Here is a 16,509-nt window from a genome sequence, read left to right on the forward strand (position 1 = left end):
TTTGTTACCTGAATATGTAAATACCTGTTCATAGAATTGACCTGGAAGAGTGGATTTGTTTAATAAAAACAGTTTTAACTTATTGTTTGTGTCAGCTCTGTTTGTCTCCTCTGGTTCCTAGCAACTCGAGCAGCATTACCCAGAGGATTTTCATCAGCAATAAAGAGGTCATGGGGAGGATTTCCTACTCTGTGATTGGCTGGCGTTGCCATGGTGCTGCCAAAGTTTTTTTTTTTTTTTTTGCACACAGCGAAATGCATAACAGAGGGTTCTTTCTTCACTGTGAATGTTGGGGAAATGAGTTTTTATGTGAACAAATTTTCAGATAAAATCTGATTATTGTAATTTTTCTTTTTTTATCTTGCATATATTTAAAAAATGACATCTTCACTTAAAGTCAGGGTACAAAATCTAAAGTGACGAGATCTCTCACTATGATTCATAGTGTAAAAATTTTACATCTTCGAGTGTTGCAACACATGATCCAACACATGTCAAAGAAAAAATAAAACAAACACCTTGATTTCTGTCCAAGATCATACAGAAGCTTACATAATTCGCCAGTCTCCCCTCCAGCAACACAAATGTACAGTACAAAAGGTCAGCCTCATTAAAATCAGCCTGTGTGAAAACCAACGCAGTTTCACACTTATTCGCTCCCCTGGGACCAGTGACGATCCTCAATCACAGCTTGTCGTTGCCGCTGCAGAAGAGCTTGGTTGCTGCTGCCCCCTAGTGGATGTGCGCTAGCATCGCATCCAGCGCTCCTTCTTGCTCAGAGGGTATCCTCTGTCCACTCTCAGCATCTCATTCACTCGCCAGTACTCATCCCCCTTAAAGATGAAGATCTTGCCGTTGGTCCAGGTGAAGGCGGCGTCAGGAGAGGATGGGACTCCGGTGAAGAGCATGCTGAGGGGTTTGGGGTACAACCCTAAACGGTTGTAAGCCAGCTCATCGAACTGCCAGTACTCTGACCCCTGCACACAGAAAGGAAACGAGAGAGATTCTAACATTCCCCAGCCAAAGAGCAACTCTGCACCTTCACCTTTATGAAGACCAGCTTCTTGTTTTTCTGCAGGTACAGGGCCGCGTCCACGTCAGGGGGGATCCGTTTCACCTGTTTGGGGTAGCCGTAGTCGAGCATGAACCTTGTGTACCGCCACACTTTACTGCCTGTGACCACAAAAGTTCAAACATTCAATTTTCTGCTGCAGAACAAGAAATCCTGCAGAAGCTTAGCTCATGTTTACCTTTAAAGAAGTAGGTCTTGTTGGTTCTTTGAGAGTGGACGGCAGCGTTCAGGTTTCCAGGGAGTTCCCTCCACAGTCTGCTGATCTTTATAGGTGTGTTATGGCCCAGGTCAGAGATGGTCCAGAAATAATCGCCGCTGAAGGCAAAGGTCTTCTCCCATGGACCTGAACCAACAAATCATAGCATGATGCTCAAATGATAAACTTTATTTTAGAGGAAAAAACAATGATAAAAATGTGATCTTCGTGTTACCTGTAGTTGCTTCTGATTTGAGTTTGCTCAAAGGCAGTAACTCACCTAACATAATGGCATCCAGGACAGCCGTGCAGGGCTCAGGAACCCTATCAGCGCCAGCGCTGCTCTCTGTGGGAAACGGGTGCTCTGCATGTGTGGATGAGTCCAAGGTGCTGCGTTTTCCTTCAACAGTCAGAAACAAGACGACTGGTTCATGCTTTTCCCAGTCAGGTTTTGGAGCTTTACCTGGCTGAGGTGTTTCAGCATTTAGAGATGTCTATAGGTTGTGGTCATTTTGTTTTCAGGAGTTGTTCTACAGTCCCAAGGATCAAATAAAAATGTCAATATTCTTTTAAACCTCAACGTTTACATCATGTTACTGAGTAACATTTGATCCACTGCATGCCGTCAGTTCCAAACAGATTAAATGAAATATTAGCTGAGAAATCTTTTTGTTTTTGTGCAAATACTGAAGATGTGCAGAATTACAAACATTTCCCCCCTAAGAGGGACTTTTATATTCAATATCAAACAAAAATAACCTGAATTAATACAAAATGCTTTTCTCAAATGAGGATTTACTTTATTCATTCAACATGGCATGAACCATCCCAAGAACCCAAAAGCAGTCAACGTTAAGGTCAGAGGCTATGATTTTTTTTAAAGAGAGAAGTAAAAACTGCATTAGTTGGAGAGTTCTGACACCAAAGCCTCCACTGACCAAGAAGCACACAAAGGTCCATCTCACATTCCACATAATAATCCCCAAGGATTTTTTTTTATCATGAGATATTTTGTGAACTGATGAGACAACAGAGTCCCTTTTTGGACATGTGTCCTGTTACACAGCTGGTATATAAGAGAAACAGCATCATACCAACAGTCAAACATGGTGGTGGCAGTGTGGTGGTCTGGGATTAGATTGTAAAAATACTGTCTGACTAACCAAGACTGGTGTCTGAACCGGCTGTCCCCAACTCCAGTCCTCAAGGGATACCATCCCACTGGTTTTTTGTGTTTCCTGCTCCACCATATTCTCTCCTCACCACGTTTAACTCTGCACAGGCCTGTTGATTACTCGTTCGTTTCAGTCAGGTGTTTGGGAGCTAACATGCAGGATGGTAGCCCTCGAGGACCGGAGTTGGTTAACCCTGGTCTAAACCATCAATATCATGATGTGGAACGCTTCTGCTGAGCTCACTCACCGTATAGGGCCTGGATGCCGTTCACATCATCTGAGTGCAGCCTGAAGTTGGCACGGTAACCAGCATAAATTGGTGCCATCAGAGCGCTTTTGTACTGAGAGTGACCCAGACCCAGAGCGTGGCCTATTTCATGGGCGGCTACAATACGCAGATTGGTACCATAATACGACCCCTCAGTCCAAAACTCATCCTCATCAAAATGGACCAGACCAGACTCAGGTGGTTCAGCGTGGGCCAGAACCTGGCCTGCAGGAAGTATGGAAACACAAACCATTACACAGTCCAGCAGTTTAGAGGCCGGTGGGTAGTTTCAGTGAGTGTTTACAAAAAGAAAACGAACCACGGCCGTCGAAAGGGACAGAGCAGTAGCCATCTTTCTTATGGAAGGAGATTCGGATGTCTGGTCTGCCGTAGTCCACCTCTCTAAAAGTCAGAGCTGCCACGTCGCTCCAATACTGGAAAGCTGAGTGGATGGCTGACCGAACCTCGGACTTCAGCATGTCAGGTGTGTAGTTGTAGATACGATAGGTGAGGCTCTTTTTTCTCCAATGACCTGAGAGGACATATAAAGGTTTACAAGACAACAATCTGAGGTGTTAGCATGCAAACAACCGTCTTGCTCTTGGGGGTCTTCTTTCAGTTGTTGTGTTTTGAGTTAGTTCTTGTTTGGTTTTCTTTGGATTCATCATATTTGGAGTCAATTTTCCTTTGTTTTGTTGGATTTTGGCCAGGAGAGAGGTCCTGCCTCAAGTAGAAGAGTTTAGGTATCTCGGAGTCTTGTTCACGAGGGAGGGAAGAAGGGAGCGGGAGATCGACAGGCTAATAGAGGCAGCATCTGCAGTGATGTGGATGCTTAACCGGTCTTCCGTGGTGAAGAAGGAGCCAGAAGGCAAGGCTCTCGATTTACCGGTCGATCTACGTCCCAACTCTCACCTATGGCCATGAGCTTTGGGTAATGATCGCGGATATGAGCGGCTGGAAGTAGTTCCCTCCGGAGGGTAGTCTGCTCAGCCGTAGCGATGGGGTGAGGAGCTCGGACATTCGGGAGGAACTTGGAGTAGAGCCGTTGGTCCTTCTCATCGAGAGGAGCCAGCTAAGGAGGTTCGGGCATCTTGTTAGGATGCCGCCTGACGCCTTCCTGGGGTGGTGTTATGGGCGTGTCCGGCCAGCAAGAGGCCCCCGGTTCGACCCAGGACAAGATGGAGCGAGTACATTTCCAGTCTGGCCTGGGAACGCTTTGGGGTCCTGCCAGGTGAGCTGGTGGAGGTAACGGGGGTGAGGGATATCTCGGAGGCCCTACTTGAGATGCTGCCCCCGCCGATCCGGAACCGGATAAGCGGAGGAAAACGAACAAAGGATAGATGTCCTCAGTTGGAACTCCACTCACACACCTACCAATCTCCCAGTGTAAAAAGTCCCTCCTCCTGTTGGTTGCCAAGACTGCATTTTAGATTGTTCTTTCATCACTGCACGAAGATACAGAGACACTTTTTCTAAATCATCCTATTAGTGTTCTTTATATTTATGTTTTCTCGAGTTATTTATCTTTCCCAAAACTCTGGTTTGAGTTATTTAAAGGAACCTTCAGTTTGACACCTTCCTATAAATTTAAACAAAACCATTATGTTCATTTCCAGTCCAAATGTAGAATCAACATTATCCAGTTTACCACACATTAAGTCTCATTTCGGCTCAAACTGATGCCGTACCCTGCGATGTTGACATCTCGTGACTCACCCATCGTTCTGTACTTCTGGAATTTCTTGTTAAAGGGGTCCTCCAAACCACAGCGAGGCTGTCTCATCACACTCAGGGTCTCTTCTTCTAACTCTCCAGTAGGAGGCAAATCGTTCACCCTCTGGAAGACTCTGACAACATCGTGTGTGTCAAACAGCTGGATACTGATGAATAACTATTATAAAACTGACTTTTTTGTGATTTTCTTCCCATCACACACAAATCTAACATTTGTTCTATCAGATAAAAAGTTTCCATTTAAAAAAACTCTAAAAATGCGTTACCTGAGAGCTTCAATGACCTCTTCCAGGTTATAATGGTCCAGAGGATCGGCCGGATCACTCAGGTACCCATACTGCTTCAAATACGCCTGTGCATTGAACAAATCTCCTTTTTATATGAAATATTTCTGCTTTTTAAAAATAGTTCAAATATGTGTTGAAAACACACTTCTGGTTTTGATGAAAACACACTTCTGGTTTTGACCTTACCTTAGCTTCGTTTAACTCTGGCCAGTGTACCACAGCACAGAGGGCTCCGTGAAGGCCGAGGACCAGCAGCAGCAGCTCTAAATAGTCCATCATTAAAGTCTCGCCCACAGGTTCTGTCCCAGATACCCTCCACTGGTGCGGTGAAGTCTGAGACGCGCTCAGCAGACTCTCACAGCACACTCTTTGTTTCCTGGGCAGTCCAGAGGTTTTTTAACACGCCGGGGATGAGTCAGCCCCGCGGCTGTGATGATCCACCACTGAGGAATGGGAGCAGCCAGCTGACCTCAGCTGTTAAATCGTACATCTGCTCAGGGAGGATGTGGGACTCCTGCTTTACTCTGGACACTCTTAACTGGTTTATAGAGTCCAGTCATCAGTAGAGGAGCTTTGGTTCTGGTTTATTTCCTGGTGTTCATGCATTAGTTACATAAAATCTCTGTTATTCTTATGTTCTTTTCTCCATCAGAGAACAAATGTTTATCATCCTGAGGCCAAAAACTCTGAACTGTCTTTTTATCTTGATGTTGAGCAAGAGCAAATACTTTCCCTCATTTGTTTTTAAAGTATCCTTCAAAATGCCAGAGAGAATTATGAAAAGATCTCAAGAGCTTCAACTCACAGGAGAAAAGACATTCACCAGAAGAAAAGATCGTTCACGATTAAAGGACGAGTTGTTCTCAGGCAGCTTAAACATCAACATCATCCAGTCAGGCAGAACAAATGAACGTTCCTGACTAGTCCTGACATGCTTTCTAGGTTGAAGCTGTTTTAAGTAAAACACCTCCAGAAGGTGCAATGACAAGCCAGGAGACTTAACTCAAAGAAAACGATTTCCTCTTTTTCGTCATATGAGCTGATCAAATAAATAGGCTGATGGATCTGTGCATTTAGTTTGAGGGATATTTGATTATTGGAACGCTTCGATGTTAAGAAGTGGTCCTAGACCACCATCTGGTCCTTTGTGTCCTCAATAAGCCTCGGAGTCAGATTCAGATCCAGATGTGGAATTTCTTTTCCCTTTTAGAGCTCCAAAGGTTTAGAAAAGTCTCAACGAAATGAGAATAAATTAGGCAAGACACAACAATAACAATAATAATAGAAATAACAATTAACTCGTTTATGTATTTTGTCCAAGAAAACATTTAATAAATGATAAATTACCTGCACTTGTATAGCACCTTTCAGAGTCAGAGGACTCCAAAGCGCTTTACACTACAGTGTATTCATCCATTTACACACACATTCACACACTGATGGTGATGAGCTACGATGTAGCCACAGCTGCTCTGGGGCACGCTGACAGAGGCCTGGCGCGTTCAGTCCCTCTGACCACCACCAGTTAAGAGTTTTCCAGTCTGATGGCCACAGGCTGAGAGGATTTACTGTAGAGAAACTAGACAGTGTCTTTAAAAAATAACAGAAACCTGCATTTTATTAGTGAAACAAAAATCTACCATTTAGTTTTAAAAACAACTGTCTGTGTAGACATATCTAAAGACTAGTGAGATATTTAAGAACTTTGATGTTTATTGCCCAGTTGTGCTAACTGTACTACAAACATAAAAAATAAGTAATAAGACTTTGACAAAAAAAAAGTACCATAAAAGTAAAAAATAAAAGCTTTTAACGATTGTCAGCCATGTTTGTGCATCTTTTTCTTGTCATTGATCATAAATAAATGTAACTAATTATATTTAGTCAGGTGGTGGTCAAAAAGTTGTGATCTTTTCTCTGAGATGTTTTAGATATTTTTGGTCTGACTGAACTTATTTTTTAGTTGTGTCTAAAAATGACCCTCCAAAATAAAACACCCATCTAGTGTGTTATTTATACTCATCTGCTTGTTACGATTACCATGAAAGGTCTTCAAAATCCAGTCCAGGGAGGTGTGCTGTTGCTCATAACCCAACATGCTGATGTCTGAGAAAGCTCTATAATAGATGTTATAAAGTAGAAGCATTAAACAGCTAAGCTCGCTGGGAGTTAATAAAGCATCTTATGTTCATAAAAAACCAAACAAGAGCTCAAAAGTTTAGCTTTACTTCTAAATCAATACAAAAGCGACTCAGCAGTTATTAGCAACAAGCTAAATCATTAATATTTAATTTTCTCTCGATCATTTCAATAAAAAAATCACAGAATTCATCTCCTGTCTGCATATTTATTTCCATCTCATAGAAAGAACATTTGCAAACGTGCAAGTTTGAATTAAACAACCATCTGACTCATTTCATTAAAATATGCTTACTTAGCCATTAGCTTTGTGCTTCATGTGTTTGTCATCTTTTTGACGGTTTACTGGCAACAAACTCAGCAGGAGTGCATTATGGGACTGGGGTCATGCAGCTGAATCATTCTGCACAGAAAACCATCATGTTTTCTCTGAAGTGATGTCAAAGCCATCTTATCTGGTCACTTGTATTAAGGCACGTCACACAGACGTCATTAAAAAACGTATCTGCTCATCCACGTCTTCCCGAGTCACCCTGACGGAAATGTTTCTCTTTCCCGTCACACCAAACAGTTTACAGAACATCTGGACCAAATCCTCACCGGGCTTCAACGTATCGTCCATCGTGCAGATGAGACCTTTTGGTCAATATTTAAGATTTACAATGACAGGCGCACGCAGAACGTTGTTAACTTTAACCTCACTTGACGCCGAGCACGTTGTGCACTTCCATTTTACGTCCTTAAACACAATTTTGAGGAGGCGGTTTGAGTCATTCTTAAATCCTGTTTACCACATCTCCAGATGTTCAGAAAACAGTAATTAAGTGTTGTTGGGGGCTCGCTAAAGCAAAAAAGAACGGCATCTTCAGTCTTTCACACTGTAAACATACCATCTGGTTTATTTTGACAGTGTAAATAAAATAGCTCGCTAGCTGAGCATGTTTTATATGATCTCATGAAAAGTTAGATATTATTTCAATGTGTTCAGTTATGATCTTCGTGCCAGGACGCAGACATGGTGGAAAAATAAAATGCTGCCATTTTTGTGCAGACAGATGAAAGGATGACGGATGAGAGTTGAGGTGTGCAGCGCTGGCACGGGGGCCGCTTTCACACTGAAGCAGCAAAAGATTCAGCAGCGGAAAAGTTGAGACGTGATCCAATATTTACGGTAATTCAGAATGAAGTCGGTGTGTAAAAAGCTGGCAGAGATGAGGGATCAGGGTGACGGGTGCAGTTACCCCACATTACTGGGTATTTTATTCACCACTCCCCTCCTTATTCACCTGCAACTTTTAATCATTCGATTTTTTTATGTTAAATGAAAGTGAAATGTGGCACTAGACATCTCTAATGAGCTCCTAGTCTCTAGTCTCGTGTTTTAGTCACTAGAGGCTCCTCCACAAATGTGCAAAACATTCAGTAACTTATAAAAACAAATAAAAACATCTGTTTATTATTGCACCACCTGCATGATAGTGAGATTGAGATGAAGAACGTCATTGTTTCAGGGCCAGGGTGTTAAAATCAGTTTGTTAAATTAGTATTTAAAATTCTTCTTCTTATTCAAATCTATTAACTTAGAAAAATATATTTCTATAAAATGCAAAAATGCAGAGTGGGCAGAATCACGTCTTCACTTTGAACCAAGTGTGCGTTTGTCCAGCTGAATCCGTGGAATACTTCAGGGGTCAGGGATAAGCAGCAACCCAGATTTTTCCTCCATGTTGGTTCTGTTTTAGAGTTAAACGCTGACCCCGTGGCTCCGCCTAGTCCCGTCGGAGCCGGACGGTGACTCTGTGCCAGGCGTTACTCAGGAGGCCTCTCAGGTTCCAGATGGGAGGAACCGTGTCCGGCTGCACGTTGTAGCTGGAGTCAACAGCCTTGCATATAATCTCCAGCTCCTCGGCCTCAGGAGGAAGAGGAGCGGTTATCTCCCACAGCTTCCAGGCCCAAGCTCGGCCCGGTGGAGGCGAGGGCTCCGGAGCCTGTCCTTTATCTCCACTCCTCAGCTGGGCCACCTGCCACGTCTTTCCTCCGTCCAGAGAAACGTCCACCCGTATCACCTCCCTGCCCCCGCCGCTCCACGCATAGCCCGCCACAGTCAGCGTTTCGTCGCTGTGGTGGATCACGGCTCCGTCTGCCGGTACGGTGATGGCGGACTGAACAGGAAGCTCCTGGATGGCAGGAGCGGATTCGAAATCCACTTGGTTCCAGTCGGTCCCAGGAGCGAAGCCTTTGTAGTCTTGCTGCTGCCAGTGGCTGCTGCTCTCCTCGGCGCTGACCACAATCTTACCCAGCCACTTCACGTTCCGCGCGCCCACCACGCCCGGTACCACGACCCGGACCGGGTAGCCGTGGTCTCTGGGAATGTCCTCTCCATTCATCTCATAAGCCAGGAGCACATCCCCTTCCTCACCGATGGCCTTGTTCAGAGGAATTGAAGCGCCATAAGAAGTACCCGTCACATCTTTATCCAACCCTTCAAACTGGACGTGGCGAGCCCACTGGGCCACGCCTGGCTCAAAGCCAGCAGCTAGCAGCACGTCCCGGAGCCTGGCGCCACTCCACTTCGCATTACCGATGGCGGCCACGCCCCAGTTCAGACCTTTCACAGGCTTCACCTTGTTCATGTCACCACGGCGGTTGCCAGCACACTGCAGCGTCACAGTGACGGTGTGTTTGGGGAATTTAGTCTTCAAGTCTTCTAAAGACAGCGAGAGCACTCCTTGTGGTAGGCCCTCCACCTGGAGCCGATATGAAGCCTGATCCAGCTGAGGAACTGGAAGGTGGTTCCTCTTGAAGAAGAAAGCAGAGGGCGTGATGTAGCTGTCTGAGAGGATCTCAGGAGGCGGCTCGGCGTTGAAGGGCTTGAGGGTGTTGACCTGCAGCACGGGGTGGCGCTCAGGGTCGGAGGAGAAGGGATCAGATGGTTTGGAGGCCTGCTGCTTCTTCAGGTCCTCCTCACACAGCTCACCGACCTATGATTAAACACAAAAGTTTCATTTAACAGGAATAAAACCTTCGCATTTATTCAGCTAAACTTTGTTAAACCCAAAGAAATGCTACTGTGGATACTTCAGGCTGTAACGACTGACGGCTCATGAATGAAAACAGATTTTTTTCCACTACTGGTGTTTTGTGAAGGAGCCAGTCTGCAGCCTACAGATGTTCCTGTGTGTACCGTCCGTGTGCAGCAGACCTTTTCATACGAGTCTGTGGCGACCACGCTAAGGCAGACGGCGTGAGTGAGAAGTTCATTTCAGGAGAAATGAGACAGAAATGTGCTACGTTACAGCTGAAACACGATTCCTTTTAGTTTAGAGGATACTTGTGTTGCATCCTACAGCGATGATGAGTTGCACGCCAGTCCAAACACAGCTAAGTCTGTTTAATGTTCATCCATTTGTCTAAAGGAGCTTCCAGGTCTTGTGTATTTGTCACTAAAGTTTAGAGAAAGTCCAGACTAGAAGGACAAACAAACCGACCTGAAGTCAGAGCTGGTCGACACTGCGGGGATGTTTCTATAACAGCGTTGTATCGGGCAGTCTGACGGACTAAACCAGAATAATCTCTAGAGCTTTTCCACTCTTCATTTAGGTGTTTTCATCTAAGAGATCAAATAAAACCAGAGTCCAACCTTGTACTCAGAGAGGATTTCCAGCACATGTTCTTGGTCGTGTACAGCGTATAGAGCCCAAAAAGGCTCGAGGGCGCCACCTGCTGCCAGCAGGATTTTATTTCCACCAGGGTGCATGGCCACAAACTCTGTGATGTCATAGACACCTCCTTTATACGTGACCCAGACTCCGTCTTCCAGAGAGCGATGCTTTGTGACCTCATCCTGGCTGAAAACAGGAAGAAGGGAGCCCTTCTCTGTGATCGTCACGCTAACATCTGCTCGCTCAGCCTGGACAGAAAGAGACGACATCACTGTTAGCATCCATCAGAGGAGCTAAAGCAAAGCCACTCCTGCTGGGAAGTTACAACCAGCGTTTCCCAGATGGCTTTTAATTAACAAGCAGCAGCATCCTGCAAAGCAGATAAAGGGTCTTGTCATAAAGTAGCGTTGGGACAAATAAAGAATAAGGAAGTGTGTTTTTTAAATATGAAATGTGTTTCTAACCTTGTGTCGGTGCTGACTATAAACCAGTACAGCTCCTGTACCAGCTAGCAGCCCTGCCAGGATGTGTTTCCAGTTTGCACACTGGTACGAACTCTGGTCCTCAGAGCCGCTGCTGCAGAAACGAGCCGCACATGATGTCACAGCAGGGGCCACTTTAAGTCTGAAAAAGTAGTTGGACACCATAGATAAGCCATGGTGTGTTCATAAAATGTAACATAAGCACATAAAAACCAAAATCACACAAACTACTTAGAAAAGTCTCCATCGGTTTCTTACCTCCGAGTGCTGATGGGGCCACATCGAGTCAGGCTGCAACAGCGTCTGAGGAGCAGCATCTCACTGACGTTCTGGGAAGAGATCATCCAGTTCATTCAATGAAGAAGGAAAATAGCACAAAAAGCACATTTTAACTGTGTATGGCACAAGATGAAAGCAGATATAAATTAGAAATCTAAAACACATTATGAACTTCATGAATTAGCACCAGAAAAACATTGAAATCCTAAAAATGTCTCCGGAGTTTACATCAAACACACACTTCTCTGATTTTTACACGTGTAGATGAACCAGAATTAGCAAATGCCAATCAACTACATAAAAGTAAATGTATATCGCTGCTCAAGACACTAACTGACAGTAAACCTGTTTGCAATACCTAGATATGCAATAGTTAACCTCCTACTAAACTGGCCAATCAGCTGTAACTTGAATCTGAACAAGAGCGAATCAGCTGAGGGGGAGTCGACAGGCTCCAGATGAGTCCGATCATTCTCAGACACAAACAGGTCGTCCAACTGAATAAAAATCCGTAATTAAAGTCATCTAATGAGTGTTTGCCTGTGATGACCTGATATAGAGACACAGTATGAGCGAGTAATGCTCCCCAGAAATAAATATTACTGTTTTGTTTAGGAACAGAATAAAACCGCTGCAGAAGCAAACTCATTAAAGCTTTAAAAATAAATATTTAAAAACTCCCATCTCCTCATAAGTGACAGGTTGCTTTAAAAAGAGTAGCTCTGCTTTATCAGTCAATTACAACCATCTTATCACTGTCTACAGAAGCTGTTCAGATTAGACAGTGCTATCTCGCTCAGGCAACATGTCCGTCTGCTGATGAACTACACTTTTATTACTTTTATTTAGTCTCCATCTAACCAGGAAGGTCTCGCTGAGACACTACGACGCTTCTCCTGAGGAGATCTGCTCAAGGTGGAGGCCTAAACAATCCATGAACAGACTTATGCCAACACTTAATAAGCAATATCCAGCTTTAAAGACCAAGTTCACTGAGAATTTCTTTACTTTATTTTTTAATGTATAATCAATCACTCTCCGTTTTTCATGCAGGCTAAACATAAAATTAGTCTTCTACCCTTATTTCTCATCCACTTTGACTCGTGACGGGGAAGGCTGTTGTTGATTTAGCATTCAGGACAAGGCAGAGAACAGCTATGCTAGTAGAAGCTAAACGTTAGCATTAGCAGCTCCACAACATGGCAGAACTCCTCCAGGCTTGTGTTAATAGTGGAGATAAAAGATTAACATTGTACAGCAAACAGTTAGTGGTATAGTCTGTGGAGGGTGGTGACCTTTGACCTTTGTGCGTGCATGACTTTCACAGTTTTATTTATATCAAACCATTGCTGTGGAAACATCCCATTATTTGCTTCAAAGTGTTGTGTGTTTAAAAGTAGAATCAACAATGCTAAGGCCTGATTAACATCAGATCACTGCTCTGCCCAGAGTTTGACTCCCGGATGTGTTTGTGTTAGTATGAAACTATTTCTGGGAAGTGAGCCCTGCTAAAGTTTACCATGAAAGGGATTGTTATGTTCTGTTTTCCTAAGTAACCAGCTGTGTTACGTCATTCCATCAATGTCTTGGTCAGAGTGACCTAAGTAAAAGCCAAGTATACCCCAAGCTTATTGATCTGCTTCTGCAGATCATTCATTCCAACAGCAGTTAGCCTTTATAAACACATTATGATGTCCTGAGTAACTCATTGTATCATAGTCATTATTTATCGTCTACAAGTCATGTTGCTGTTAGCCAATCAGAGTCGAGATGTCAGAATATCAGGAAATAGGATTACAAAACCTGCCGTGTGCTGCTCCCCTCTCCTCTGACTAACTTCTACTTCCTGAAACAGGAGTGCCAGAGCTTCTTTCCCCAGAGATCAACTCACAAGGGACCACTGCAAATGTGTTGGGGAAAAAAACGAGTGAACTTGGTCTTTAAACATTTTTTTTTCCAGTAAGCCATCTCTGATGATTTGCATGTTCTAGTGACTGGTAATAAAAGAGTAGATACAACTGACGCTGAGAAGGCAGAAAAAAGGTGTGTTGCTCATCAACTGAGAATCAAGTAATCCAGTTCAGCACATGATTAGAGTCACTCCACTTGTTACGATTCAGTTCACTGAACTCCACTCCCAGCTCTCTCTGGTCCACATCAGGTCAGCTGACCTATTAAAGAATAAATCCATGATCTCTATAAAAACAACCTCATGCTGTCAGATGAGTAGCCATGTGGAGGATTTTACTAGATAAAATTACGTTCAGATTGAGCAGCTCACACTGCTGCTATAAACTTGGGTAAAGTAGAACGAAGAAACTCGAATTAATCTAACATTTAGATATTTCATTTAGATTAAATATCTATACAAAAATCCTCAGAATATCTTATTTAGAACATAATCTGAACAAAGTCTGGGAAAGTGTTTTTCTGTTACATTTCTGGCTCTGACACAAACATGTAAAATTAGTGTGAAGACGCTGGGTGGGTGTAACACAGAGACAGCTCACTCTAAGGAGTGAATGTTTTAGAAAACACATCCTCATAAACCAAAGACAGGAAGTAAAACTACATGAGCAGATGGTCTGAGGCTGTTGCTAAACTGCCTGGATAATGATTTAAAAAAAACACAATCGGAATATGCTCATTCCTATAATTGACATTTTATTATATTTGTACATTGGACCAAAATCCTCTTTATACACTGTAAATTGCAAAATATCTAAAACACAATTGAGTAACTGGGTTCTGCAAACTGAGAAACTCAGTGATGCATTATTTGTCTTATGTGACTCTTTTACAGCTGAATCTAAAAATGTTTTTTTCCTAAAGATGATCTTTTATTCCTTGTACTCTAAAAATACTTAAAACTGTAACACCAAAATGAAATGTATAAATATGTCATGTTTTGCAGTTTGTTCCTTTTTTTTTACGTGTTAAATCAAAGTTTTTGGTTATCTCGCTTAATCTCTCGGTTAATCCATAGAGTGACATTTGGTTTTTATTTTCATTCTTCTAATAAAACACGATGTGTAACAATAAAAACGTGAATGATTAAAGACCACAAGCTGCTACAATGATTTCTAGCTAGCTTTCTGTGACCCTGGTGTGAACCACTGAGTAAGCAGGAGGAAATACCAAAGGGATTATTATATTCACTTTTATACTAACCACAAAAAGACACGTTTAAACCAGACAATTGATGTTTGAGGAGTTTACTGAACAAATGGAAGCTAGCTAGCATCGTTTATTCAGAGAGAACATCTCTGAGGCTAACGTTGCTAACATTGAATTCTTCCGCTTCATTCAACCAAACACGCGCGTTCACAAACACAACATGACAACCTGAATATTTGTTCAAATTAATTTCTCCGCACAAGAATACTCACTTTTGGTGTGTCAGTCGCAGGTTTCTGCTTGTACTCTGATGCTTTCCACAAACGAGACCGACTTGACCACGTCTCTTCCAGAAGCGTTGAGTCTTTACGTAAACAACCGGCACGAACTCTGCTCGAAACCAACACGGCTGATCTCAGAGCAGCTGAACCACAAAGTGACGCTGGCGTTGCTATTGGCACCGCTGCTCTACGAGCAGTTTTAGTGAAAGAAGTACAGCTCAGCTAGCTATAGGCTATCAATAGTTCTGACAACCTTGTGAAGCAAAAGCTTACTGTATCAGTACAACTGATCTCAGTGCAGTTAAAACGAACGGCAGAAGCTGGAGCTACCAGCGTCGCTGGTCTCTGAGCAGTCATGACAAGTCTCCCTATGAGAAGCTGTCCAAAGTAATGAAACCAGTCTGAACGAGTTGTTTTACTGAAAGAGCAAGTCACCCCCAAATCAGCTATTTTTTTCTGATAAACTATATAAATGCGTGTCTAATCGTGCTGCAGACACGTGTAGTCAATAGTTTAGCACTTTAGTGCATTTTAGTTAAAACTTAAATTTTCTGCCTGAAACTGGCAGTGTTGTGCCATTGTCAGGTAAAAATTCTGCACGGCATTTGAATTTAAATCTGCCACCGCTATTGGCTAAGAGGTATGCTATGATGTAAACTGGTACATTATGATGTCACAATGTTGTGAGTGTGTGTATTTGTTAGTGGCTCCACCCTCTTGGTCTGCTAGGCAACAGCATTTGTTGCATTTTTCAAACAGGAAGTGGGAGTTGAGTAAGAATCTGGCAGGGGGTGACTTGCTCTTTAAATGAATATTTTTATCATTTGAGGTTTTTTTTTTTTTTTTTTTTTGCATTTTTAAAAATAGCGAAGTTGTTAAATTTGTTTAAAGTATTTTAACATTCAGATAAAGACTAATGTAAATAGCACATGGAAGGGAGTTAAGATGCGGAAGGAGTCATTTCTATTGGGAGCTGATCTGCCAAAATAATTCATTATGAAGATGATAACATGTGCAATGTGAAAAATACCACAGCTTCGAATTCGTCAGTACCAATTGTATTAATGAATTTGAAATTAAATTTGACTTTAGCATCCAAACCTTTGTTTATGTTTGAATAAAACACACCGTGGTGGTCATGCATCTATTGCTGCTGCGTTTAAGTAGGATGAGGGCTGATACATAATTTTATTTTACAAACTCCACCTTCTTGACGTGCATCCACATGCCCTGGTGTATAAATGGAGCAGATTCTTTTACTTCTAGGAACTTTTCTTCTCTGACTATTCCTAGAAGCAGCAGCCATCCAGGTTAAACATAACATTATGATGATGCAAATCCCAATTTTACTGTCATCATTTATGTTGATCCAACACATCAAAATTCATAATGAAACATCATAAAAGTTCACAAATAACCAGAGTGCAGCTCCTGCTGCAGAACTTGTGTTTCCTGTCTTTATTGTTTAACACTGAGCCTTTTCCAAGTTTGATAAATACAGGAAAAACAATGACGACAGTCGATTCACTGCACCGTGCTCTGATTTATTGTCAGTGGATAAACACTATTGTTTGAACAATAAAAAGCTGTAAATGAATATGTGGGCTCCAGCACTTTTATTATTTTACTTTAGAAGTTACTGTAGAAGTTTTCTGTCTTTCAGCTTAGATGCATCCGATGCAGCAGCACACAGGCAGAGACAAAGAGGACACTGAAACTGCAAAAAGTGTAGGTGATGATCTTTATGCTCAATGTGGTTTTAAGCAATCTTCCATTTCTTTAAATCTACTGTATGCACAACTAAGAGAAAGATAACA

General features: G+C 42.6%; 2 protein-coding genes across 3 annotated transcripts; both read right to left on the minus strand.

The window, feature by feature from the left end:
* Positions 1 to 336: 336 nt before the first annotated feature.
* Positions 337 to 5,239, minus strand: mmp19 (matrix metallopeptidase 19). The gene is made up of 9 exons (XM_015959697.3): positions 4,919 to 5,239; positions 4,712 to 4,797; positions 4,428 to 4,558; positions 3,031 to 3,243; positions 2,691 to 2,936; positions 1,549 to 1,668; positions 1,251 to 1,415; positions 1,046 to 1,173; positions 337 to 977 (listed from the first exon to the last, which is right to left on the minus strand). Exons 1-9 carry the CDS (start codon positions 5,009 to 5,011, stop codon positions 747 to 749), a joined length of 1,413 nt encoding a protein of 470 aa, XP_015815183.1. The 5' UTR covers positions 5,012 to 5,239; the 3' UTR covers positions 337 to 746.
* Positions 5,240 to 8,418: 3,179 nt separating this feature from the next.
* On the minus strand, positions 8,419 to 14,872 carry suox (sulfite oxidase). 2 transcript variants are annotated; one of them, XM_015959696.3, is made up of 5 exons: positions 14,684 to 14,872; positions 11,274 to 11,344; positions 10,998 to 11,157; positions 10,512 to 10,781; positions 8,419 to 9,852 (listed from the first exon to the last, which is right to left on the minus strand). In XM_015959696.3, the coding sequence occupies exons 2-5, from the start codon at positions 11,330 to 11,332 to the stop codon at positions 8,641 to 8,643; spliced, it is 1,701 nt and encodes a 566-aa protein (XP_015815182.3). In that variant the 5' UTR covers positions 11,333 to 11,344; positions 14,684 to 14,872; the 3' UTR covers positions 8,419 to 8,640. The 2 variants fall into 2 exon arrangements, with proteins under 2 accessions (XP_015815182.3, XP_015815180.3); XM_015959694.3 differs by lacking the exon at positions 14,684 to 14,872 and adding an exon at positions 11,536 to 11,653.
* Positions 14,873 to 16,509: the final 1,637 nt, after the last annotated feature.

This window comes from Nothobranchius furzeri, chromosome 3 (genome assembly GCF_043380555.1).
Source record: "Nothobranchius furzeri strain GRZ-AD chromosome 3, NfurGRZ-RIMD1, whole genome shotgun sequence".
In the NCBI taxonomy this organism is placed as follows: Eukaryota; Metazoa; Chordata; class Actinopteri; order Cyprinodontiformes; family Nothobranchiidae; genus Nothobranchius; species Nothobranchius furzeri.

Coding starts and splice junctions, on each gene's coding strand:
- mmp19 (XM_015959697.3), bottom strand. CDS start 5,011: ATGATGGACTATTTAGAGCTGCTGCTGCTGGTCCTCGGCCTTCACGGA. Junction 4,559..4,711: donor GAGGTCATTGAAGCTCTCAG/GTAACGCATTTT, acceptor CGATGTTGTCAG/AGTCTTCCAGAGGGTGAACG. Junction 1,416..1,548: donor CCTGGATGCCATTATGTTAG/GTGAGTTACTGC, acceptor TTGTTGGTTCAG/GTCCATGGGAGAAGACCTTT.
- suox (XM_015959696.3), bottom strand. CDS start 11,332: ATGCTGCTCCTCAGACGCTGTTGCAGCCTGACTCGATGTGGCCCCATC. Junction 10,782..10,997: donor ATAGTCAGCACCGACACAAG/GTTAGAAACACA, acceptor CTTTCTGTCCAG/GCTGAGCGAGCAGATGTTAG. Junction 9,853..10,511: donor AAATCCTCTCTGAGTACAAG/GTTGGACTCTGG, acceptor GTTTAATCATAG/GTCGGTGAGCTGTGTGAGGA.